The sequence below is a fragment of the Oenanthe melanoleuca genome, chromosome 12 (genome assembly GCF_029582105.1).
Source record: "Oenanthe melanoleuca isolate GR-GAL-2019-014 chromosome 12, OMel1.0, whole genome shotgun sequence".
NCBI lineage: Eukaryota > Metazoa > Chordata > Aves > Passeriformes > Muscicapidae > Oenanthe > Oenanthe melanoleuca.
Genome location: NC_079346.1, coordinates 15541171 through 15567439, shown reverse-complemented (window position 1 = coordinate 15567439; position 26269 = coordinate 15541171). Strand labels below are relative to the sequence as shown.

The window sequence follows — 26269 nt, the reverse complement described above, 5'->3', positions numbered from 1 at the left end:
AGACCCAGTAAATTCCCAGAAAATTCGATGTATGTCAGATACTGGGTTATGCAGAATGCTGAGTGAAGCCTCAGCCTTTGTGGCTCCACGGAGCAGCTCTGCCCCTGCACAGCTCACAAGCCTGGAGCTCTGCCACTGTCAGCTCGACCTCCTGCCCCCAGGCAACACAGACACGGCCCAGGGCTCCAGCCAGGCTCCTTAAAACCTCCAAAGAGCTTTGCCATGCTTCTGTACCAAGAGGAGCCAGGGCCAAAGTGTAAAGCACCAGGAACACACTGTACTACACTAGCACATTCCCTGGGATGTGAGTCCAGCAGGAACAGCCAGCCTCCTGGGAGGAACAGCAATTTCTCCTTTTATGAAAAGTTCAGCAGCATCATGTGATTTTCCAAGATATATAACCACTATGCAATGAAAACAGACAGAAATGCAAGTGTTTTAGTGATAAATATAGGAATTTAACACTTGTCCTACTGGATTAGACCAATAGTCTGTCTCACAGGGGATTTGTCCTGCTCAGGGCTCAGACAAGGGATTGATTGATGCTTCCAAGAAAAAGCACACTGCCTTCTGCAGCCCAGCCACTCTTACAGGGCCACCTAACCCCAGCCTGCTGCAGGGAAACAGCCCACCATCCCCTCAAGAATGCAGCATGATGCTGCTTAACATTCCCACCAGCCCATGGACTATCCAGCTTTTAAGGCCTCCTGTAGAAGCAGGCTGTGTATAATGCTGTTTCATACATAAACACTGCTAACAACCAGGAGAAATCTGAGAACTCATTTCTTTAAATTTATTTTTTTAAACAGAGTTTGACAGACTGAACTTAAAAAATATCCCTAAGTTACTAATAAAAAAAAATCCACAATCTCACAAAATACTATCCCTTTGACTGTACCTTGTACTCATGGCTTTAGGAGGCCAGAAATCAGCTGTACTGAAATGGTATTTCCAAACCTATACTCAAGTGCACTTTAACTGTTTTAACTGGTTTTTTGTTCTCTCCTTCCCTAGATTTTCTCTACTGTGTTTAAGCAGGGCAGGTACTGCAGCCCTGAGAAGACTCACACATTCAAGTAAAGAGTGCACAGGACATGGTATGCTGGGTGCATAAGTGTAGTGTGAGATGTACAATGGGTGAAGGGCAAGAGCAGACCCTTTCCTTGGGTTGCTTTCCTTCCTTCCCTGGCTAGCCATGGTCCAGAAGGGAACCTGCACCACTGGAAACAGCAGCAGCAAGCAGCAGCTTGAATTTAATCCTGTCATTATTTACATTGACATGATGCTGTCTGTCCACTTCAGATACTTCTCTCAGTGCTGTTTCAGGTTGCCCCAGTCTGAGTCACCCTTCCCAAAGAGACAGATCTCAGCTATTCCCATGCCTGGCAAGAGACTGAGTCCTACTCCAAACTCAGCTTGTCAAATTTTCTGCAGGTCATTTCACCTCCTGTTTTTCAGCTTCTCCATCTGCAAAACCAGAGTAGTGACTCTGGTCTTTTCTGTAAAGTGTTGCAATTAAATGCCTCATGTGGAATTTAGGCATTTCTATTACTATCAGAGCAATGTGTGGGTGCCAGATGTTCATTCAGGCCTGCCAGCATCTCTGAATAGCTGCAGTGTAATTCTTTGAAGGACCCTGATCTCAAGCACTGTCTTTATTATAATGCTTTGACTGTTTCTGGCAGCATCCATCAAGTGTCAAGGGCTGTGAATTCAGGTGCTGTAATATGTGCACTGATCCTTCAGGGACAATCACTCAGCAGGAGTGGGAAACAAAGGGTGATCTGCTGTTAGAACATCAGGATCCTGGAACACAACTGCATTTGAAATGTGCACAGCAGTTATGTCCTGTTATACCTGCAAATCCATGTGCCAATATAAACCAGGGTTTGGGCTTATCATCCCATCTGGTCACATTCTATATAAATGTATCTCAAGGCCAACTTAAAAAAACACAATTAAATTCTTTCTAGGCCAAATGGGTGATTTGGCACATTAAGAAGTTGTATTTTTAATCTGGAGCTGTGAACTCTTCTGTATTGGGTCCTGAGATGATTGAGTCACTTTAGCACAGCAGACTGAAGTGTTTCCTGCAGTTCCATAAGGAAGGTGAAACACTTCCACATGCTCAGCTGAACTTCTGCATCTCTGGATGAGGTCTGAGTCAGGAAATGAGGGGTCTGTCACTGCATGGAGAGTCCAACACTCTGGGGAATGGAAATTCCTTTCACAAGGCAGAAGGAGTTCTCAACAAGCTGTTCAGCTGAGCTGAACAGCAAAAAGCATCCTGCAAGGAGAGTTATGTCTGACACAGTTGTTAGCTGCTTTGTTTCTGGATGTGCAGAAACCTAGGCCTGTGGGAAAAAGAAACACCAGAGCTTTAAGTCTCACTAGGGACATTGTGGCTCTACCTCCATCCTATAAAAGCAGCAATTTTCCAATATGTGCAGGGACATACTCTGCAAAGAACACAAAACCTCCCAAAATGCAAAGGCAAAAAAAGACTTACTTGCCACAAAAGTCCTTGTGAATGGCACGGAGGGTGAGCAGCAAGTCTGGGTGTACCTGTAGCCAGTGCTCCACCATATCTGGATGCCTGGGATCCACTTCCAAAAACACACTTCTGAAAGACACATTTGGGAGTAGAATTGGGAAGATGCACACTTAGGTTGCTAAACCAATAAAAATTAAGATCTTGCTTTCGGTATGACTCTGACCAGTGCAAGAAATTAAAAGGTCAGTAAACACAATGCAATCCAACAACCCTAAACCAGATCATAGCTGTCCATGTAAGAGGCAGATCCCAGCTGCCTCCTTCAGGAAAGTGTTGATCCTGGGGGGAATTCTCATGGCACTGTGTGAGCAGTTCAAGCCTTGTATCGAGATGTAATGAGCCCTTCTGAAGCCCACCCAGAGGTACCACCAGCAGTGTTTCTGAAATCCCTGAAGATTTAAGGGCAGAAGGCAATTTTTATGCTGCAAGAACACTGAGCACTGGCCTGACAGTCTGAAGTCCCTCTGTGTATAAGCAGCAAGAGACATGAAGTACAAGTCAGAACACAACATTCTTCCACAATAAATGTCTCCATAAATCAGTTATGAAAACAACACCAGCATTCAGGCCTACACAGAACTGCTCAAATAACCTCAGTTAGGGCACCAGGACCAGGCCTGGACACTGCAGGGCTATTTCCATCTCTGCCAGGCTTTATGACACTGGCTCATTCCACATGTCCCCTCCCGTGACAAAGCAGAACCAGCCCAGCTCACAGGCACGGGGAGTGATGGAGCTGGCCTGGGACTCAGCAAGAGACATGTTCAGCAGGCAAAGGACACAGGCCAAACCCCATCAAATCTCTCCTGAGAACTCTTAAAACATTCCACACTGAATACTCCTTACAAATTCACCCGGCTAACTGCAAGCTGGGCGTGGATCTCATTTCTGACCTTAAAAAACTTCCACTCCTCAATGGGGGCTCCACCTTATTAAACAAGCAAAAAGAGAAGAAAAATAAATAATCTTAACAAGCAAGCCCATAGGACCAGTTTCTAATGCTGGGAAATTCTGAAGAGCATCTTCTGCTCTTGTGGTCATGCAAAGCATGAGAAATGAATTCTGCATGCACTATGCCTCTCAGTATTCCCATTCTTCTTCTCAAAACAGCAGAATTTCAATGACTTCTCTTATGGTGGCCAAATGTTAGGATGTGTGAATGCCCTGGCACATGAACAGCACACTCAGATTTTAGGGTATCAGCACGTTGATCTTCAAAATGGATCCCACATGACAGAGAATAAGAACAATCAGTCTTGAATATTAATCATGGAGAAATTTAACATTTAAGAAACTATCCCAGACTGATCTTCCTCCTGGGATATTCAGCATTGTATACTTCTACAAGAAAAAATTTTCCCCTAATGGAAGGGTGGTAGGGAAGTGGAGATGTACATCCACCCTCAAAGAGTTCTCCATAGCTTCTGCTTCCATCAGTTACTCACCTTAGAAAGCTCCCCTGCTTTTTGAACTCTCTTGGCTACTGTCTTCCATGTTCCTTTTGTTGCTGCTTTGACCTTCAAAGGCTTTCACTTCACTAATGACCAGGAAATACCACTAATAGCCAAGGAAAGGGGTCATACCACTTTATTAACCAATTTCAAGTTAATTTTGCTTACACACGTGACATTTTAAAAACTGCTATTATTAACAGGGGCAATGAGGGGACAATACAGTAACTATTTTCCATTTGTTTTGTTTTCATGCAGGGAAATACAGAATTTACAGAAGTGGATGGGTAAAAGACATGAAATTCAAAATTGTGTAGTGCTTACCCAGAAACCTTCAGAAGAGAAGGAGCCAAAGCCAGAATTGTTTTGATGACTCTCATACCGTCATCTCCCCCATCCAGGGCATCAAGGTCCTCATAGCTGGAGTGTGGGAAGAAAAAGACATTTGACAGCAATTCCTGTAGCCCTTGAGAATGCATCACCCCACCAAGAAAGGTGTACCTGACACACTTGACCTCTAGAGCTCCCAGAGCAGGTGACAGCACTTACCCCTTCTTATGGGAAATACAGGGAAGGAGAAGGCAGCTACCACTGGACTGAGAAATCTCACATTTAGTACAAGCAGAAAACATCCCTTAAAGTATTTCTGAAAATTAGGAGCCAACTGTAGCTGCGGTCTCACAGCTCCAATACATAAGTCTGTTCTCTGAGCTGGCCAGAGAGCGAGGGTGCTGTACAGCAAGGGCTTGACTGATCCATGCCAAACAGCAGCTCAGGCTGTGGGTAACTCAGCAGGGCAAGCTGGGATGCAGAAAGTTCAACTGTCAGAACTTGCTCTGGTGCACATCTTGTACAGAGGTGGGGGCAGGACTTTCTCCTCATATGCATGACAATCAGTTTTGGATTGGGAACTTGCTAACTTCAAACTGAGTGCTTTTTCCATTTCAATAAAACTTTAAAACACTTCACACCTGTAAGCAGTATCAAAGCAAGCCTGTATTATTATATCCCAAATAAACACACCCATATTTTTCATGTGTATATTCCATTTGCATGTTTTGTGTGCAATTGTGTGTAGTACAAGGAACCAGATAGAAAACCTTGCTTCAAGGAACAGGAGAGGAAAAATCTCTCTGTCTGATTACCGGAGGATTTCTGCATCCAAGGAAGCCATGTCTTCATGGAAAATATATGGGGGGTTACTGACTATGACATCTATGGGGCCCCAGAGCAGCAGCTGTTTGGCAGAACCTAGAAAAGAAAAATAATCACAAGCAGCTCTCAAATACAGCATCTTCCCTATAAGCTCAGTGTCAAGACCCTCCCCAGGAAACTGTTTCCAGGTACATGTAAACACGTTTGGCTCTGCTTTGTGATAATAAAATTTTATCCCACTTCTTTCTGCAATAGTGTGACTTGACTCCTGTCCCAGGAGTGCAGGAGTGATACAAAGGAAACCACAGGCAAAGTATCCTTTTTTTTTTTTTTATCAAGAAACCCCTCTGCTTAACAAAACATGTTAAAAAGCACAGGAGCTTTGTGCCCTGGAGCTCTGTGTCCACCTGGATCTAAAGCAACAACCAGAACTCAGAGAGCCCACAAAAGCCTAAGTGGGAGCTCAGACTGGCTGTGCAGATGAACATCCTTCCTCTCACAGAGCTGCAGCAGCCAGGGCCTCTCAGCAAAAACAATGGGCTGCTCTTCTGCAGAGCAGGAGCAGCTCCCTACACTCCTGCTGCTGTCTGACACAGGCCAGCCCTGAATCACCCCTTGTGGAACCACCTGAGTGTGGCACTATCCTCAGGCACAGGGCTTTCAGCTCTAAGAGGAAGCAGAGTGTCAAAAGTGTCAGAAAGGTGTGCTAATGAACCACAGTGCTGCAGCTCCTGGCTCCACAGCTGCTAACCAACAGCCAAACGTTGGCATAACTGGATAGGCCCCACCAAATCTTAGTTTTAACTGGTTTCAGCTGGCTCTGGGAAAGAAAAGCATCCTTGTCTGGTTCAAACAACCTAGTTTCAGGTGAATAAAGGGGGGCATTTAATCTAAGCTAAACATATGGGCTCCCTCTGACATCAATGGAGAGGCAGGCATGTACATGTTTATCTAATGCATCCAAGCCAGCATGGAATGAATCACACTCTTTATGTATTTGCCTCTCCCCAGCAACAGTAAAGAGCAACTGGATTCCCAGCTCAGACACAACCTTGGGACACTTAAACTCAGGAACAATTCACTTTCTGATATAATCAGAGACTTTTGTCAGCTGATCATCTGCCCTGGAAATCTCTGCAGGGAAAAGCTTGAGTGGCTCACTTACTGATCTTTTTCTCTATTAACTTCAACACTCTTCTGCTGCCTGCACCCCAGAGCGGTCTCTTGGCTGTCCCTCATGCCTCCCTCCACCCATCAAAGACAAAAAGGGAAAAAGAAAAAGGGATTATAATAGTGAAAAGAGTTACAGTGTGAAACATCTTGGTGGATGATGTGAATCCTTTCTTGGAGTTGCAGCCTGTAAAATTCCAAATGCAAAAAGAGAAAGAAGAAGATTAGGAGGTGTATTTGTGTTTATGAACAGCACATTCTACAAACAGATCATTAAATATTGCACCTCTTATCTGATACACATATATTCACAACTGCCAAGACCTTCCCAGCATATTGTCTCCTCCCACCACAGTGGCCTTACACCCAAGTTTTACTCCCTTTGCTGTGGTCCTGCCCTATCAGGATGAAAGGGAGGGATTCCTGCACTGTGTGCCCTGTGCCCAGATGGATCTGGTACTGGGATTGATCCAGTAAGACTCATCTAAGCATCTAGAGAACACAGCTGGGATAAGGGAGCTCTGGAAGGCAGGCAGGATCTAAGCTGGGGTCAGTCAAGCAGTAACACAGCTTATCCTGCTGGCTTCTCTCCCAAGAGCTACAGGGCACCGTGCCAGGGACAAGATCACAGAGATGCAATGAAAATATCCATGGAGAAATATGAAGCTCTCTGACATGGTATTTATACTCCCTCCTCCACTCTTGAGCCAACAAGCAATGTTAATAAGCAAGACAATTTTCCCCAGAGGCCACAATTATAGTTTATCAAGGAGACAAAGATCTGGCCAGCTTTTGTTATATCTATGAAAAATTGCAACAGAATTTGGTTTGACACTGACACATTTGGAGGAAACCTCTGCTCCCCATTCCCTGTCACTGGGCTAGGAGGCAAAGGGTAACAGTGAGGTGACCAATTTGGGAAGGGCATGTTCCTACTCAGCTCTTCAGACTCACACACAAGCTGGGGCTTGCAAGAAATGAAGAAAAACAGCCCAGTGCAGCCAGCACCAGTGGCAGGCACTTGGGAAAAGAGGGGTATGTGGGCCTGTGGACAGAAATCCCAGTTAATGAGCACCTCTTGAGATTCACTACTGTACTGTGACACCATGAGAAATAGCAACAGGACTTCTTTCTGAGCTGGGTCTAATTAATGCCCAGGGCCCAGCAGTTACTGAGGATGTAAATGCCATCTGGAGCTTATTTGACAAAGCCTACAGACTCAGAGCTGGGATTCCAGCTCTGGGGCTCCCTGGGGTAGTGACCATCCAGAACAACCTGACAGAAGAACCAACTGAGGAAGTGGAGGACAGCCTGACAGACATCTCTCTGACTTCAGCACAAGGTGTTGAGCCAGCAGCTCTGAACATCCATCCTACCACAGCACAGGTGTCTGAACTGCACAGGATCCAGCAGCACCATTCCCAGCAAACCAAGACTGCAGGGAGGATGCTGAGGGACGCCATGCAGCACATCAGAGGAAAAGTGCTATCTGACTGTGCAAGCATTTCTGGAGGAGCAAGGACAGAAACAAGCCCAACAATAATGATTGAGGGAGCCAGAGAGAGAAGGGCTCAGGATACACTTGTCCTTACCCTCCTAAGTGATATAAACATTCCTACTCCAGTCCTGAGCTTCCTGAATTCACAGATAGGGTTAAGAGTAGTTACCAAAAACACTTTGAGAATCCTTGACAAACAGCATGTGAGTACCACTGCTTTATTTAGGCTGTTGTCTTTGCAAAGCACATTCACAAACCAAAGAAATACACTCTGGTAAACATAAGCTGCTTTTTTCTGATCTGTTACAACTTAAAGAACTCAACAACTTAGCATTTTCTGGTTTCCAGTGGTGATAAACATGAACCGCATGTACAAGTATTCTTGTACATGACAAGGACTCTTGGTCTTTCTCAAGCAACAATTTACAAAAAAATGACTAATGTGTGGTCTTGTACCTATGTGCATTCTCCCTGGTGAGATCCACAGCAGCCTCCTCTTTATCCATGGCTATAACTCTGCTCTGGAACAGAAAAAAACAACAAACCCCACCAAGCAGGCGTTATACCATCAAGATTCCTGAGCAGACATGCTCTGCCAAACATGCAAGATCAAAACTGACAAGAGACTGCTCACTCTTGTCTCCTGAAACGAACAGCTCCTGAGGAATGCATGCAGGGCATAGCTGGGATCACGAGTGGTGTGTGCAAGGTGCAGGTGACTGAAGGCTCTCTGCAGCACAGCCAGCAGCCCACCAGAACAGACAACAGCAGAGCCACAGTGACTCACCTCACCTGATCCCTCCCAGCTCCTGGCAGGGTGAGACTCAACATTGGCTAGTCTGGGCTAAGCACAGACTGCAGGAAGGTCATGTTGTTGGATTTATCCTCCCTAGCACAGACAGGATCTCTCCTGACACTAACACAACCACTTGGACACAGATCTGGCATTTTCCATCTGTTATGCAGACACCTTTTACCCAGTTACTCCACTGCAGTCCTTACACTGGATTCAGTGCCTGTATTGACTGCATGTACTTGACTGTGTGTCAAGTATTTGAGAGCTCTCCAGCATAATGGTAAGAGACAGGGCTCCACAAAGAGAAATTTGCTTGACCTTCAATTCCACCTTGGGAAAACCACAGGCAAGGGCCTAACTTGATTTTGCCTTGCTCGATGTTTTTTAAGCACAGATGTTGGTAAGGATTGACACAGAGGACACATGCCTGAAAAAACTGCTTTGCATTTGGAGATGATGGTGTGATTTGCCTTCACTTCTAAGGGGATCAATTTCATGGTCCCAGGCCAGCACCCACACGCATGAAGCTCACCCTTAAGGTGAAGGACATAGCTGAGTCCATAAATGAAAAGTTGCTGCTGTTTTCTCAGTACCTTAGTGTCAAATTCTGCCTCAAAGACTAAGGAGATTATCCAGAGTGTAATTCCACTTAGCTGTCAGTGTGGCTACCACTAATTCAAATCAGTCAAGGCTCCTTATTTCCCTGGGCACAGCAGTTTGGGCTGGGAAAGGACTGCTATGAGTTAGAGAGACAGACTGACACAGCTCTTTAACTTAACAAGCAAGCATAAAGCTCTTCTCCTAGCTCAGGAAATCAGAGCAATTATACTCTGAAGTCATGAAGTTCAAATATTAACTTTCTCAGGACTGGGAGGAGGGATACCCCTTCCCTTAGAGGCATCAACATCTAATTCTTACACTGCAGGGCTTCTACTTCTACATGAGGAGGGCCTGGCCACAGCAATTCTCATTCCTGAGAAGGAACTGGCAGGTCTGCAGTTCTGAGGAGAATGCACTACTTTTCCCTTGACCACATGCAATGAGATGTTGGATTCATTTCTCGTTTTCTTGACCAAGAGTATCTCCATAAACGTGTTACACACCACAAGAATCAGGGGCAAGAAGGGCTTTGGTCACCCAGATCTCAGTCCCCTTCCCACTCTTTTGACTCTGTTCAGAAGCTGTGGGCTGTTACTAGGGAACAAAAGACTACAAAAACATGGTTTGGCAGTTGAGGCAGTGAGATTTGCTTGCATTATTGATCCCAAGTGCAGACACTGCTATGGCAATCCCTTTCCTGTATCATTTAGCCTTCAGTTTCTGAGAGACAACACTTTTGATTCACAGCAAGGTGGTTTTTAGAGATGACTCCCCCATAAATTCAACTAATAGAGTGTGTGCCCATGCCTCAGTCACTCCTGCCCTCAGCACAGGTTAGTAACTTAAACCAACACCCACCAGTGCTTCAAGGTAAGGTGATTATTAGTGAGTTGCAGCAGCTCAAGAATGAGTACATTCACTTCCTTCATTCTCTGCTATTCCTGCAGACATATGGGGAGAGGAAGCAATTCCCAAATATCCTTCCTCTACCTGCTAGGAACTTACAGAGCCTGTCAGTGACCTGAGCTGCCAAAGTTCCATCAGAGAAGTTTGTGACATCTCAATGAAGATGAGCAGAGTGGGATTGTCCTCTAACAGAGGACAATTGCACCAGGAGTACTGAAGGGAACTCACCTGTGGCAGTTTACAGAGCAGACTCAGAGCAATTGCTCCAGAGCCACAGCCAATTTCCAGGATGACAGGATGAGGAACAGGAACTGGGAAACAGAGGGCTGAATTCTCACATTTCTGAAATTCTTCCTCCACAACTAAAGAGACAAGATCCTAAGAAAACAAACAAATAAAATTACTAAGGGAGCTGTTTTGACTCACACCTTTGTGATCTGAGGACTGAAGTTTAAATTTCTTGACTCTGTATCCAGTGAAATGTATTTTTGTTGCTAATTTTAAAAACACAGACGGTAGTAATGGAACTGATATTCCAGAAGTCACTTCAGCTCCATCTGCCCCACAGGGTGCTTTGATTAGTAACCAAATCCTCAGGATACAATCTCCCACAGATCCTCTCCTAGCACTGTTGAGAAAAACAATAACCAGACAGCTGGAGCACATTATCTTCTGCAACACCATTTACACCAAAATGTTGGCTTTCAGAATTTGTAAGCTTTAAAACTCAAGATTCCTACACAGTCTCAGTATGGTAGGTGACCAGGAGGCAGTTGCACAGCTCCTAATAGCATCTAAACCAGTAATCCAACCTGCAGATGAAAAGTCAAGGCAATGAATTACTAAATGATCTAAATGAGCAGCTCCCTGCATGGATTGCAGATTGTGGACTCCTACTACATATTACTGCTATAAAGTCACATGGAAAATATTTTCATCCATGCTCCTGGATCTGTATGCAGTTCTGCCATTTCTGCCTCCTCCCTCATGTCATTCTTTTTTAAATCCCTTTGCCATGCTATATAAAATCCAACACAGCAGGAGATGTCTCAAAGATTTCTAAGGTTTGTAAAAATGAGATATAAGAGAAAGCACACATGTGCCTCCCTCTGACTGCAGCATGAACTTCCTTTGTTATTCACTGGAGAAAACTGTAAGATGGAAACCTTATGAACACCTTGAGTGCATCAGCAGCTCAGCAGGTGCTCTCAGCTCCCTCCCATCTTCGTGCTTTCAGGGCACAACAGCACACACCTCCTGCCCTAGGTGTTCCCAACATGGCTAGAGTTCTCCACTTGAGAGGGCTGCTCTTGGATTTCTCCTGCAAATCCAGCAAATTTAACAAAATTTAAAAAAATAACTGGCATAAGCTGGAATATTTAAAAGGAACAAGTCCTGGCAGGCAGATCAGCTTCTCTTTTACTTCACAATGGCTTTTGTCAGGAACCTGAACTGGACAGGTTTGTGCCTTTCCTTGGATCTCTCACCCTAACTGGGTGCAGCATAAGAGATGCCTTGTGCAAAGCTGCAGTATTTCTGAAGAGATTCATAGCTGTTGTTCATCCTTCATGACAGGCCACTCCACATGTGCAGTAAGTGAGAAGGGAGATGCAGACAGGGGTAAAAATGAAGTGTTCAGGTAGATGAGCTTCGATGAACCATCCCTGGAGTTTGGGGACTGATATCCAAATATACTCAGCCAGGGATGAGGAGCCACATCACAAATGCCCTGCCCTGGCCACCGTGTCATTACTGGCATTGCTCTCATATGGGAGTTTTGCCAACAGCCTCCAAAATCAGATTCCTTTCCTAGACAATTATGGATGAAAACAGGCTCTCAACCTGGAGGAAACTATTACAGGATTCAGACAGCAAAAGGGAAAAAATAACACCTGATCTACCCACTTCTGTGAGAATTGGCTTTGGCCATGGCCATTCAAACAGCTCCAGAGGAATCAGACTGAAAACACTCAGGCTCTGCAGACAGCCAGAGAATGCAGCCACAGCTGCTTTGGCCAAGCAGGTGAGGTGTTGAGTATTCCAAGACCACAGAAAAGGCACACAGAATATTCTGCCTGGCTATTAAATCACTTCTTTACATACCAGCCATTTCTGGACACTTACAAACATTTCCTGGAAATCTCCACAGTAGCTCAGAACCATCTGTTCCCAGAGTAGCACAAGTTACTGATTACAAATGTCCAAATGTGACTGCCATACACTAGAACTATTCTAACCATTTATTAACTTCTTTAAGGTTTATCATTAGTAATTTCAAGCTTGATGGGTTTTAATGGAATGTCTACTTTACACATTCCACCATGAAAGTATTTTAGTGTGCTTGCCAAAGCTCCTATTTAAACATGACCGATTTCAGGTTTTACCACATAAAATATAAATAAAATGGGATGTTGATATTACTTAGGCTTTATATCCTGCCTTCTGACTGCCTTACCTCATTGTCTTGGTTATTTCATTACATTTCTTACTGAGGCAAAGGCTGGTTTTCTCATAATACACATTTACTATAGTAGTGCAAAAGTAAAAGACATAAAAAATAATGGGACAACCTAAAGGAATGGCATCATTTTCCAGACGTTAGTACCTCACTACAATAAAAGGATGAATAATTATTTACAACCTGATTGACAAGCAATGAATATGATGTATTGTAACTGGCAAACAATCAGGAAAATCCAGCAACCATGACACAGAGTATGTTCAGTCATCCCACTCCCAATGCCACTAGGTTTCAGGAATGATTAAATTATCAAAAATTGTTTTGAAACTGTATCAGTGAGATTCTGCTCAGTATTTTTCATGTTCTAGCAAATGACCCAGCCAAAAACTGTGCTTCTCCAATAACATCATCACCTCCAAAATATCAGCACTGGAAATTGATAAATTACAGCGCTTTGTAGAACACAGCAGAGCCCCTTTCAAATCTCATCTTGGGAGATGAAGTATTTCTGGCTGAGTATTACAGCGTTCATACAAAGACTACAAAATACCCTGCAAGTCAGACATTCCCAGACTTTGTACAAGAATCCAACTGGAACCATACCTGGGGAAAAGCAACAGAGGCCAGTGATGCTAAAAAGAGGTGCCTGGGACTGGCACAGAGAAACTGAGACTGGGACAACAGCAACTGGCCAAAACCTGGGGTCTTCACTGGGTAGGATGCCCCATGTCTTCTCAGACTGAACAGATTCAGAGCACAAACTCATGCTAATATAATGCCAACATTACCAAAAGCCATTTTAACCATCAGTTTGATCACCAGCTTTGAAGGCTGAGATATGAAATTACAAAAATTTCACTGGGAAATAAAAGAAAACACTTTGTGACCCAATTCCATATTTGCCCACAGCACGCAAATCACTGGGTAGAATGAACTCTCAGTTGTGGAGTTATTAATATTCAAATTATTCCTTACAGTATGAGTCATTATTGTCAGTTACAACGCAATGTACAACAAAAAAATTCTGCTAACCAGTGCTACAGGTAACAGTGCAACTTTCATCCTGGAGCCTGGTGCACACACTGGGTATCTGTGTGGTAATTGTGTCAGAATGGGGAAATGGAACATTTGGAAGAATTTTTCTCCTCTAGTCTGGGCAGGACGCTCCTTCCTGAAGCAAAAGTAAATTTTGGAAAGAGTGAAGGGACTGAATGGCAAACAGAACCAGAAAGAATCTAAAATTCTCTGCCCACTTTTGCTAGCAATGGCAGCAAGGTGGAAGGGAAGGAAGGTCCCTACACGGTTTGGGCAGCCCTATGATGGAGCTGTTGGCAACTGCATGCAGGGACAGACTGCACATTTCATTCCACAGATAGGTGAGCAGAGATGTTCAAACAGCCAGGAGGTAGAAACACATGTCACATGGAAAAGTGGGTTCAGTAGCCCCTTCTTTTCCTTGAAGCAAACCTTATGCAGAAGTTTTACGTCAACGTGAGGAAAAACTTCTCTACATTGATGGTGACAGGGCACTGGAACAGCTGTCCAGGGGAGGGCATGAAGTCTCCCCCCTGGAGATACTCCAACGCCACCTGGACACATCCCTGTGTCACCTGCTCCAGGTGACCTTTCCTTGGCATGGGGTTGGACTGGATGATCTGCAGAGGTCCCTTCCAACCCCAACTGTTCTGTCATCCTGTGATGACCTTGTGCTTACATGCACAGGGGACACAAATATTTGCTTCTCATGCTACCTAACTTCCAGCACTCAAGAAGCTCTCAAGTTTTTGTCTCGTAGCCAAACCACTCACAGGCTGTTCTCACCTTATGATTCCAGGAAATCTTGCTTCACTGCCAGACTCACCGGAAGTTCACACTGTCATTTATTTGGGTTCCCTCCCCCCACCCCCATCTTCTCTTTGAGTGCAACAAATGCAAAACTCTGTGAACATCTCCAGCTTCCCCTGAGCCTCTGCCTCACCCTCCCACCCACAAGTGTGGTTGCCCAAGGCCCCCCAGCACCCTCTCTGTTCTCACAGGCTCTTGGTGTCACCTCTGCCCCGTGGCCAGGGCTCTGGTTCACTGCATTTCTGTGAACTGCAGCTGCACACAGCAGTGTGAGGCCAGGGGCTGCCAGCACCCAAACCACAGAGGCTGCACAGCTGCAGCCCAGGCAGAACCAGCACAGCTCAGCTGGGTTCCAGCCCTGAGTCAGGAGGAGGCAGCAGAGATTCTGGGCTCAAGGGTGTCTGCAGAGCTGAGCACAGGGACAGAGCTGGCATCCTCTGCTGCAGCCCAGCACCCGGGAATGACCCATCATATGTTTCTGCCATCAAAAGGGACAAACTGAATAAAACAAGAGAAAGTGAGGAATGGGAGAGGCAAGGGTGGAAGCCACAAACTCTTACTGCACTCCCTACAAGTACCCTTTTTCCATACCCCAGGGGAAAGTGGGAACACAAGGTTCCAGGGATAAGAACCAGAGTGGCAGGAGACTTTAAATTCCCAGGTCAGTCAACTGGAGAAGGAAAGCATAAAAACCCAGGAAAACCCTGGTAACCTTCTCTCTGCTCTCACACACTTCTTGGGAATGTTTCAGTTATTTGTGGGCCTTCCAGAAACTTCTGTTCTCAGAATCCAGGACTTTCCATAGAACTTGATCTGGTATTAACCCAATCACCTCTCCCTCCTGTTTGCCCACTTGTTTGCCAATCAGCACATGACAAACACCAGGAAGCCAAGCTGGAAACCCAACTCCATGGCAATGGCCCTAGAAGATCCCTGCCACATATCCCACTTCCAAAACCAAGCCACCAAACCAGCCCACTGCTTCACAGGCAGGCAGGGGTTTTGTCCTGGGCTCTGTGAGAAAAATCAGTGAATATTCTGAGCTGGAAGGGACCCAAATGGATCGTTTGCTCTTAAGGAAATGGCCAATGTGGGGATGAAACCCATGGAACTCCCACTGTAAATGCATGGGAATCAAACACCTGAGTAACTCCAGAAGAGTCACTGATCCTGAAAGAAAAGGTGGCTTTAGGCATTAGCAATGACAAACAAGAATGTCAAAGCACAGCTAACACTGAGGAAGGGCTGGGCTTTGGTCACAGCAGCAGCTCCTGATGTCAGGCACATGCCACGTGCTGCCTCATCTGTTGGAGCAGAGACTGTGACAGCACCAGAAATGACTTTACCAACAGGCAGCAACCCATATGTGCTCGTGCCCAAGAGAAATTACCACAGCTGTCACATCTAAATTTAGCCATGCCTGAGGGGCAAGAGTGGATCCAAGTTGCTGTACACTGGCCATATCTCAGGTGTCCAGCACAGAGCTCTAGCCAGGCACATCTCTCCAGAAAAAAGGTATTTTCTTTCTCTGCAGATACAGGTATTAACCACTGCCAGACACAGCATCTGGACAGATGCACTAGTCTAGCTTGCTAATTCCTAACTCCAGTTACTGGATGTTTGAAAAAGAGTTTGGAGGAGGAAACGGTTTCCCCCCTCCCTCCCCACCATGTGGGAATCTCCTTGAGTCCCATCTGTCACAGCCATTTTAGAGCTTTTCTTCAGTTCTAGTTCTACATCCTGATTTCATTACTGATGAGCTACAGGACTCAGCAGAAACGCATGGAAACAGGAGGCTCTTTCAATCACAACAGGGAGATTAAACCCCCCCAAAAATACAGGCATTAACAACACAGAAATCTGTGAGAACGTATTAGAAAAGTCTATATAAGGTAACCTGGGGGACAGGTTTGTGCATGACTTAAAAGAACAGCTGCTGTTTTCCCTGCCTTCACCACAACCTTTAGCTTTAAATTTCCATTTTTCAGTTTGTCTTGAAAATCAACTTGGAAGTAATTCTTTGCACTAGCAGAGTCTTGTTTTCTTGCAGAGGAAGCCAGCAGAAACTACCACCACAGTTCATCTTGGCCAGTCAGTCAGGAATAACCCTGTTTCTTCCATCATCTCCTTTTGAACAAGTATAAATCTGTCAGGGGAAAATATTCTGTCCTGATTTTGAAGTGGCCAGCAATAGACTCTTGCTAGGCTGTTTCAGCATTTAATTACACTCTCTGCTGAGATGTGCACCTTTTCTTCTGCATTTATGGTGCTTATTATACACTTGTCTGTGAAACCAGAGAGACTTCAGTTTTCAAATTTCTGCTGTTCTATGCCAGATAATTTACCCCTAAGCTTGTCTTTAATGAACTAGATAGTCTTCAACAACAAGACAGACTTTTTCAACCTATTAATCCACATACTGTTTTTTCTCCAAATCCAATTTTCCACTTTTTCCTCAAGTAGCCAGTAATATAACTGGACATAATAGTTCTGCAGCTATTCCAGTACTGGAATACTCATTATTTAATGCTGCCACATGCACATGGCACTCCCCTGGCCCACATGGAAGGATCTCATCAGCACACTGGGCAGCAAAAAGTGGGTGCTCCTGGTCAGCCAATATCCCTAAGATACTGGAGATCCCAAATCTTCCTCCAAGTCCTTGTGGCAGCACAAGTGTCTCAGCCACAAGGCACAGGCTGCTCTATTTGTTTCTCTCTATATGAGCCTATTAAACACTTGTGCCTAGCTCAAAGGGCAATTCCAATTCCTCTTCAGCAACAACAGGCTCCCCTTGTGATTTCCATTCCCCAGCCTCTGTGCCACAGCCCACCTTCAGAAAATATTGTTCTCCAACACACTGAAGAAGTATTGACTATCTGGGCAAAATCTGATGTGTGAGGCCACAACAGTAAGGCTCCATCTGTAGCACATCTGCTTACAGCTCTATTTTGACAGACAGCAGATAATTTTTGATTTATTAAAGAATACTCTACTGCTCTACTGCATTTATGTTTAATATGCCTTATACGAGTCTAGACATATTTCAAGAAAGGACCTCAGGCCATGTCAAGACAGGGCACTATTACACTTCCCATTTCCCAAACTGGGAAGCCCTTTACACAGAAAGGGGAAGCAGCCTTCCCTTGAAGAGACAACTGCACAGAGGCAAAACTATGAAAAAAAAGCCAATCTCCTGACTCTTGATTAATGGCTGTATTCACTAGACAGTGTGACCTTTAGACCTTTCCAAGAAGTATCCATCTGTGGTGAAGAAACTAAGGAAATGAAAGGACATTTCTGCATCAAAGGATTCCTTTCAGCACTGATTGGAACAGAAGAGGCCACTCCTTTGACATAAAACACTGGAGAGAGAATGGGCCCACCCTGCAATCTGTTTATTTGAATACACAGATCAAGAAAGGAAAATTCTCCCTTCTCTGTGTGCTGGATCTTCTTGTAAGGTTAATGATTATGCTTACATAGAAATTAAACTTTATAAAAGGTTTCTCTGAGCCAATATTTGACTCAAGTGCTTTCACAGAACACCTCACACAATAAATGCCATTCCACAGGCAGGTGCAAGTAAACAGCATTGACTTCAGGTTTCAAGCATGTTATCATGGGAAAGAAACAACCTATTTTGGGAAACAAGCAAAAGAGCTTAAAAGTCACAGGTGAAAAAGGAATAGACAGAGACATAACTAAAAATTACAAATACTGTAGTGAATTATTTAAGTGTTATACAGTAAAAACTAATGGTTTTCCCTTATGCTTAAATGAGCAGGCTGCACCAGATGCAAATAATACACTTTTCCCACCTACAACACAAGATTTGCTGTCACAGGATGCCAGGGAAGTTAGACAGAGACAGATTCCAAAGAGGATTAAACAAATCAGTGGGGGTCAGATCCATTTGCAATTATGAAGCAGGATGGCCCCAAATCCAGCTTTGGCTAAGAACAGTTCTTAACTGCTGACTGTCAAGAGAAGAAGGGACCCTTCACACCCACTTCTTCTCTTGTCATTTTGCTCCCATCATCTGCTATAGGAGCCCGGATCAATATCTGCGAGGCACAAAGATGGCCATTTTTGTTTCCACTGAACAATTAAGCCTTCTGAGAAGCAGCAGAAATCCTGAGACTACGGATAGGAAATTGAAGCGGCAGGAACTCGGCGAGCCTGGAGCGCCCTCTGCGGGTACCAGCCGGGTGTGCCAAGCCAAGTCCCCAAGGAAGCCACGGTGAGGATCAGCGAGCCTGCAGCCATCCGGACAAAAAGGAATGACACATCCATGGCTGGCTGAATTCTCCTCTTCTCCTGTTTCTCCCAAAGCAAGGCCTTCTAAAATTTTAGAAGGTAAAATAATATTTGCTTTGGGAAAAGATCTTTCTTCTCCATTAACAGTGAGGGAGATGTTGATTTAGGAATGCCTTGACATCACAATAATCAACTAACAAAGATAATTCATTGTGCACACCCAGGAACCTTGGTCCAAACATTCCCCAGTGCAGAAGCCTGGCTCTGGTGCCACAGGAGGGAAGCTGGGAGGATGCCCAGTTCCAAGGGCCTCCACAAATCCACTCAGCACCCACAGCAGCCAGCCAAAGCTTTCCTTCTAGCAGGCCAGAGCTTGAACAGGAGCTGCTCTTTCCCTCCTTTTGGCTGCCTGTCCCCTCCACAGCTGGATTCCCATGGAACACCAGAACAAAGCCATATGTGCTGCAAAAATATTCCCAGAGGGAGAGAACAGGAGAGGGCTCAGCTACCAGAGAGGACTAAATAGATGACATGGGCGCAAATTTCACACAGGACAGAATGAAGCAGACAAGGAAGCTTCTCTCTCTGCATGTGTCTCTGTCCCCAGGCCTGAAACAATGTTGATGGTTTGGGTCATGCTGTGTTTAATTTCATGCCGTTACCCAAAGCGCTGGGAGCAAGAGTCATAACCTTTCTGTTGCAACCAGAGAAGAACATGTGTGTCATAAACATGGCTCCCCTTCTTCTCAGACTCCAACCAACACACAGGAGCACCTGCAGAAGCTACTAACAGAAAATCAGGAAGAAAATTTTGAAGCTGCCTGTGTATCTGCACTAATGAGTCCGTTTAGGGAGTCACATTTTCTCAGCAAAAAACAAGACTTGGCTTGTGTGTGCAGTCACAGATAAACCTGAACCTGGGATAACAATTAGCTGCTTCCTAAAGAACAATTACTATTTACAGAAATTACCTGGTGAAACGTTTCAGCACTACTGGTTTTAAGAACACTGCAGACAAATTCTAAACAAAAGGAAAACAAAAGATGCAATGAACTTTAACATTTTTTAAAGCAGGTATTTCCACTGCAGTTTTCAAGTCCAGCGAAGGCCGCAAAATTTATTCTGATGAAACAAAACGTAGGCAAAGTCCAACCCAAACACATCAAAGTCAGAGATTACCAAGCTTTCCTTCCAGCAGAAGGAAAGGATCTGGACACCACTCTGTGCACAGGTTACACACAGGACATAGCTCCTGGAAGCAGCACCAGGCCACAGCCATGTCCTGCCAGGTGCTGCTGAATAGTTGGATTTTGTCCTCATGGCCCTCCTGTCACAGGCACATCACAAGCAAACTCTCCATTGCCCACAGAGCTCCATCCCTGAATCATTATCATAAACTGCTAGTCTTCTGTAATAAATGTGATTGTGCCCTCATAGTAAGTTAAGTAACACAACAAATAAAATTCTGCCAGAGACAAGGTTTGGGTTAAGCTGTTTATACTCCATTTTTGCACCAGGGTATGTTATGTGGTTTCAAACACAGCACTGCACTCCAGTTTGGGCCAGCAGAGATGCTTTTACCAAAATTAGAGCATGTGGGCTCTATTAACAACATTCTCAAACACTGGCTAGCCCAGCTTCCACTCCACACAATAGGTCTTTGTTTTGAGCCTGGCACTGCATGGGGACTACCAGAGGACAGCTCCAGAGGAAGCCTCACCAGCAGATATTTTGATTTATAGAACATACAAGTTCTCCCTGATTCCAGTGCTCCTACTGTATCCATGAACTAACTGGGTTTTGAACGTTGGAAATACTCTCTTGAATCATCCAGAGCAGAAATACTGTTGACAATAACAAAGCCAACCATTGATGGCTCCAACTGGCAAAATTACTTCTTGGAGCTCCATATCCAAACTCAATCACCACAGAGTGATCAAATCCAGACCAGGCAGAGAGCTCCCAACTTCTCTGGATGCAAGTGGCAGCACTATGATTTAGGGCTCAGCAGATTCTCCATGAGGTGCTGCTGATGCCCCACACCAAACCAAGACTCTGGTTCTAAATAGTCTTCCTCTCTCTGACTTGAGAGGATGTCTATGTTGTAGCTGTGCTGATTCCCACTAAATGCTCTGGAACCCTCTAACGGATTTCAGTAGCACCCTTTTCCTCAAAGGACACAACAGAAGCACAGGTTGTCCTTGTCCTTAAACTTTTAACTTTTGCACATTGCAACAGGCAAACAATTAAAGAAATGACTACTAGATTAAACAGGTTTAAGCTTCTGGGACTCATAAATGGGCAAGGCAAAAAAACCACTTCATTTCCCAAAGTTAACACAGGCTCCAAAAGAAAATGAATTCTCAGAAGGTAAAAAAATCCCCAAACCAATCCAAAATAAAAATAAACAAAAAACTCACCTTGCAATCCTAAGCCCTCCTTAGGACTAGTAAACAAAAAGTTTCCTTGCTAGGATGGCCCATGTGCTGAAAGTGAAAGCTAGGCTACCTCTGCTGGCAACCTCTGGACAATGTTTAGATTCCTGTATGCACTAAGCCACTGGGATATAGCAGCAGATGTTTTGAACTTCTCAGGAGTTCTTACTATAGCAGAACTAAGGAAAGCAAAGCCACATCCTTCCACCAATGGCAATTGATTTCTGTGTAATTAAGGGATGCATCAGCTTGCAACATCCCTCCCTCTGAGGCAGGAGGCAAAGGTTCCCAGCATCAGTTACAGATCACAAGCTTTGAATCGCCCCTGTTCTAAGAGAAGTGATCTCGTTTCCTCAGCACTGCAGCCTCACAACATACAGAATGCCTTCACAACAATACTCTGATTGTATCATGTCATGTAACTCACACATCCAAGCCCGCCCCCAGCACAATCCCCACGTTCATACCTCTGTTTCAGGCCGTGGAATAAATACTGGGGGTCTCATCTTCAGGGTCAGGTCCCAGAAGTCCCACTCTCCGAGCACGTACTGCACTGGCATCCTGCAGCAGGCAAACGGAGCGTGAGCGCTTTGGGACTGCTCTGGGTGACCAGAGGTGCTCTTGTGCCACACTTAGCTCATTGCTGACCACAGCCCCTGCCCAGGGCCAGCAGCTGCATCAGCTGTGTGCATGTGGGAGCAGGGGGAGCTCCCCTCCCACAGCTGAGTGTGTTATCAAGCACTGGAATTGGGAATTACAGGTCAGTCAGCCTCACCTCCACACCAGGGAAAGTGATGGAACAGAGTCCTTGAGGCTGTGTCCAAACATGCCATGTGCAGGAAGGTGATTGGGATTGGTCAGCATGGATTTACAATTGGGAAATCATCCCTGAGTGAGCTGATAGTCACACATGACACAAGGACAAGCTTCTGCACAAAACACACATCTTGACTTTCCCCAGGGTTCTGACACTGTATCCCATAACATACTCACATACAAGCTGATGCAGTACAGACTGGATAAATGAGGTGGGCTGGAAACTGACTGAACTGTTAGGCTTGGAAGGCTTATTTCAGCAGCACAAGGCTTAGCTGAAGACTGATTCCTAGTGGAGTACCCCGGGATCAATATCCCACAACACCTTAATGGTCTGGGTGAAGGGACAGAGCACCCTTGGCATGCCTGCAGTGACAGAGAATTAATTGGGAGGAGCAGTTAACAGACCAGATCAGTGTGCAACTTTTCAGAGAGACCTCTGGAGAAATGGGCTGACAGAAATTTCATAAAATTCAGCAAGGAGTAAAACAAAATCATATAAACTGGGGAGGAATAACCCCATGCACCAGTACAGGCTGGGGCCTGACCAACCGGACAGCGGCCTTGCAGGTGGACAAGTTGTGCCTCTCACTTGAATCACCATGAGAGATGAGAGACTACCACAGTACAATTACATGGCATCTGAGCTGCTTTCCCCCTGCTGCCATTCTCCTGGCTGCTTTTAGGCTGAAGGAAAGCCCTCCAAAGGAACAGGTACAAGAGGATGCTCCTACCTTTGTAGCCGCCTGTGGCTCAGCTGCTGGATTTGCTCCTGCTGCAGTGACGTAAGTGGAGTATGGAGGCTTTTGGAATCCAGGCTCTGAAACTGAAGACAAAGTCACTTTAGAACCTGCCCACCTGCACCACTGGAGGGTCCTCTGCCACTCTGCCAAGGGCATCCTCCAGGGTGAGACAGGATGCTGACAACACAATTACCTGGGACTGCTGGAAACCACCTGGAGGGCAATCAGAAGAACCTATCTGCATGTTTAGAAACAAACCTTTACAACTGTTCTTCTACTACTTTTTGAGATACACAATAATAATTGAAATTAAGAGTCACTTAATCAGGCAAGTCAAGGTGGATGTTTATTTACACTTCAGTGTCTGCAAAAGAGAGCTTTTAATAGACCTCTGAGTGTTCTACTGGCAATAATAAATTACCCCTCACCCTCTCTGCCATCTAAGGGAGGATAAGTTGTTCTACTCCCTCTTAATGAGATAAAAAAGTAAGAGATTCAATCAAAATGAAAAAGTGAAAAGCACACACAGATTATTCTTTTCCTATTACTTAACTGTTTTTGCTCCCAGGACAAATGACACAATGTATTGACTGGATTCTCGTGCTTCAGGGATTCCATTTGTCTCGAACACCTTCTGCCAATAGTTGACCATATCAGTGGCAGTCATGAGCCCAGGTCCTGAACTGCAACTCTGCCTCAGAAACAACTGCTTTGGACTGACAACAGCACCTTTACTCAGAGTCCCTTGCCCTGGCACACACTGAGGTGGGAGGCTCAACAACTTCCTGAGCAGTGGACGGGTGAGGCATCTCATTGTGGCGAAGTTTCTGGCTTCCACACGTGTTCCTTTTGACACCTACTGATCTGTCAGTGCTGAGATTCACCCGGTGCTACCACAAGTCACTGGCTAAGCACCAGCTGACCACAGTCAGTGAGTTCTCCCCAGGGCAGCACTTGCAGCTCTTCTAGGCTAGAAAACAAGGCAAGAGAAGAGTGTGAATTCCTCGGGCTACCAAATAACAGGTTCCCCTTGACAGACTGCAGACTGCTTGCCCTAAAAAGGACTACCTCCAAAAAGGACTCATGTGACAGCCAACCAGCTAAGCCACCTCAACCCACTTCTTCCCAGAGCAGCCCATGTTCAGAGGTCAGAGGCCAGTCCATAGCCATGGCAGGGCAGAAATGAGCTGCCTGCACACAGGCACAGCTCTCCTGCTTGTCCTTGGTCCCAGAAAGCCACTGACACACCAACCCTGGCTCTTCACCCCACAGGTGGGTCACCTTGTTTCCCTGTAGGAAGACCATCAGTCTCTGAGATTATTTTTTTTATTCCTCTCTCTGGTCATAAACCATAAGTCAGAGATTGGCAGGGATGCTCACAATGGACTTCATGGATCAAGAGTCTTTCACACTGTCACCATGGCCAGAGGGCAAACAAGGGGGCACAGAGCCAGAGTTGAACTGCTAAGAGTAGAGGAAGGAGAAAACCTTATAATGTACTAGAGGGAAGACAAACACTTGAAAGATGGAAAGGCCAGAGAGGGCAAACCCTGCTAGAGGGAAATCGGTCTCTTAAAGAAGAGGCAGAGCCAGACAGAGAGAGAATGAAAACAAACAAAATGACTGCAGGAGACAAAGGAAATGAAACCTTACAAAACAGCTGCTGCATATCACACTTGGAACTGTGCAAGACAAACACAATAACAACAACATTTTCCTGCTGTGATCCATGCGAAATGAGGGCCCCTCTCCTTTCTGACTCACAGTCCCTGGAGCAACTATGGGTTTTCCCTGAGCACCCATTGCCATTCCTCTATTGGTGGCTGCTTTTCAACACTGTCTCAGAGAGGCCACAACCTCCTCTACTCAAATTTCTCAAAAAAAAAAATCACCAAACAAACAACTAAACACCTCTCCTGAGCAGCTGGCAGCTGCCCCCTAGGAATGCTGCTGCAGGGAGAGATGAGGAGACCAACTTGGCAGATGCTGGCACCACAGCCCTGCTCTTGCTGCACAGGAAAACTCTGCAACAGTCAGGCCTTCACTGCCCTCCTCTGTAAAATCAAACACAGCCCAGGGAAGCAGCAAAGATCTCCAGATTTTCCTACCTGCTAGCTCCTGGCAAAGGGATGGATGCTGTACGAGCCCAAGGATCCCCTTTTTACCATCTGCATTACTCTCAGCAGAGACAAACAGACCCCATGAATACTTGCCTTTATGTAGTCTGTCAGCTACAGTACTTATTTGGGAAGCTTCCCACTCCAAGGCCCTGTTTACTGCTACAAGAGAAACACTAAAAGAAAAAAACATTAACAACCATTAGCGTTCTAAGGGAGGCAGAGAAGAGTTTAATTGGTCGTGGTTGAAACAATTTGCAAAAGTCATAGAATTGCTGGAGTTAGAAGGGACCTCTAGAGATCATCCAGTCCAACTTCCGAGCAAAGGAAGGTGACACAGGATCATGGCCAGGTGGGATTAGCATAGCTCCAGTGACAGAGACTCCATGAGACCCCTGAGCAGCCTCCAGTGCCCTGCCACTCTCAGTGTAAAGTTTCACCTCTCCCTAATGTTGAGGTGAAACTTTGTTTTACTTCATGGTCATTATTCCTCATCCTGTTGCTGAGTACCATCCTCTTGACAACCTCTATTGAGATATTTATATGCATTAACGAGATCCCCTCTCACTTTTCTCCGGGCTAAACAGGCCCAACTCCTGCAGTCTCTCCTCACAAGACACATTACTTCAGATCCTTCATCATCTTTGTTGCCCTCTGCTGGACCCTCTCCAGTGGCTCCTTGCTTCTCTTAATAAAGGCCAGCTACTGATGTGAAATCCCCGCATTCTACTTCTCGGTACAGGTACCTGTCTGCACACAGGTAGGAGGCAGAGCTCCTTTCCCCGCTGCAGGTTTGGCCCTTTCAGCCCCAGCTCCCACTCCCTGTAGCCTCACACGCACACAGGTGGCTGCGGACAGGCCCGGCCGCACTCACAGGCTTGAGCAAGGCTGGAGCTCGCACTGTCCCACCTGCTGTCAGTGTCCGGCCGAGCCAGCGCCGCACAGCCCGCGGCCCATCGGGTAGGGAGGGAGGGCAGCAGCTGCCGGCCCGCGATCTGATCGAGCCGTACGAGCAGCGCCGGGACCGGAGGCGGCTCCTCTCCCAGCCTCTCAGCCTTCCCTGCACATGCAACACCGTGAGCACGGCCGGCGGCTCCCTTCTCCTGAGGGGCCGAGAACGGGCCCGGGGCTGCTCTGAGGCGAGCGCGCGCACAGCGACGCCTCACCTCACGGCTCCCGGCGCGGCCGGGGCACAGGCAGCTCCCTCGGGGACCGGGAGCCCAGCTGGTTCCCAGTGGGGCTGGGGGCACAGGCAGCTCCCTCAGGGGCCAGGAGCCCAGCCGGCTCGCAGTGGGGCAGGGGGCACAGCCGGCTGCCTGGGGACCAGGGCCGTGGGCAGCCGCCTGCCGTCCCGCGGCAGGGCCGTGAAGGAGCGCACGGCGGCCCGCCGCCGCCGCATGAGTGGCAGCCGCGCCCGCCAATCGCGAGCCGAGCCCCGCGGGCGCCGACCAATGGCGTGCGG

At 46.1% G+C, this 26269-nt stretch overlaps 1 protein-coding gene across 6 annotated transcripts; it reads right to left on the bottom strand.

Moving 5' to 3' along the window:
• Window positions 1-604: 604 nt before the first annotated feature.
• Window positions 605-26230, bottom strand: HEMK1 (HemK methyltransferase family member 1). Of its 6 annotated transcripts, XM_056501760.1 has the most exons (13): window positions 25974-26230; window positions 25717-25867; window positions 24904-24983; window positions 23244-23660; window positions 22682-22773; window positions 21599-21692; window positions 10359-10508; window positions 8285-8349; window positions 6468-6517; window positions 5151-5256; window positions 4330-4425; window positions 2510-2623; window positions 605-2354 (listed from the first exon to the last, which is right to left on the bottom strand). In XM_056501760.1, exons 4-13 carry the CDS (start codon window positions 23502-23504, stop codon window positions 2318-2320), a joined length of 1065 nt encoding a protein of 354 aa, XP_056357735.1. In that variant the 5' UTR covers window positions 23505-23660; window positions 24904-24983; window positions 25717-25867; window positions 25974-26230; the 3' UTR covers window positions 605-2317. The 6 variants fall into 6 exon arrangements, with proteins under 6 accessions (XP_056357735.1, XP_056357732.1, XP_056357733.1 ...); XM_056501757.1 differs by lacking the exon at window positions 25717-25867; XM_056501758.1 differs by having other exon boundaries at window positions 25682-26223.
• Between the last annotated feature and the right edge of the window lie 39 nt (window positions 26231-26269).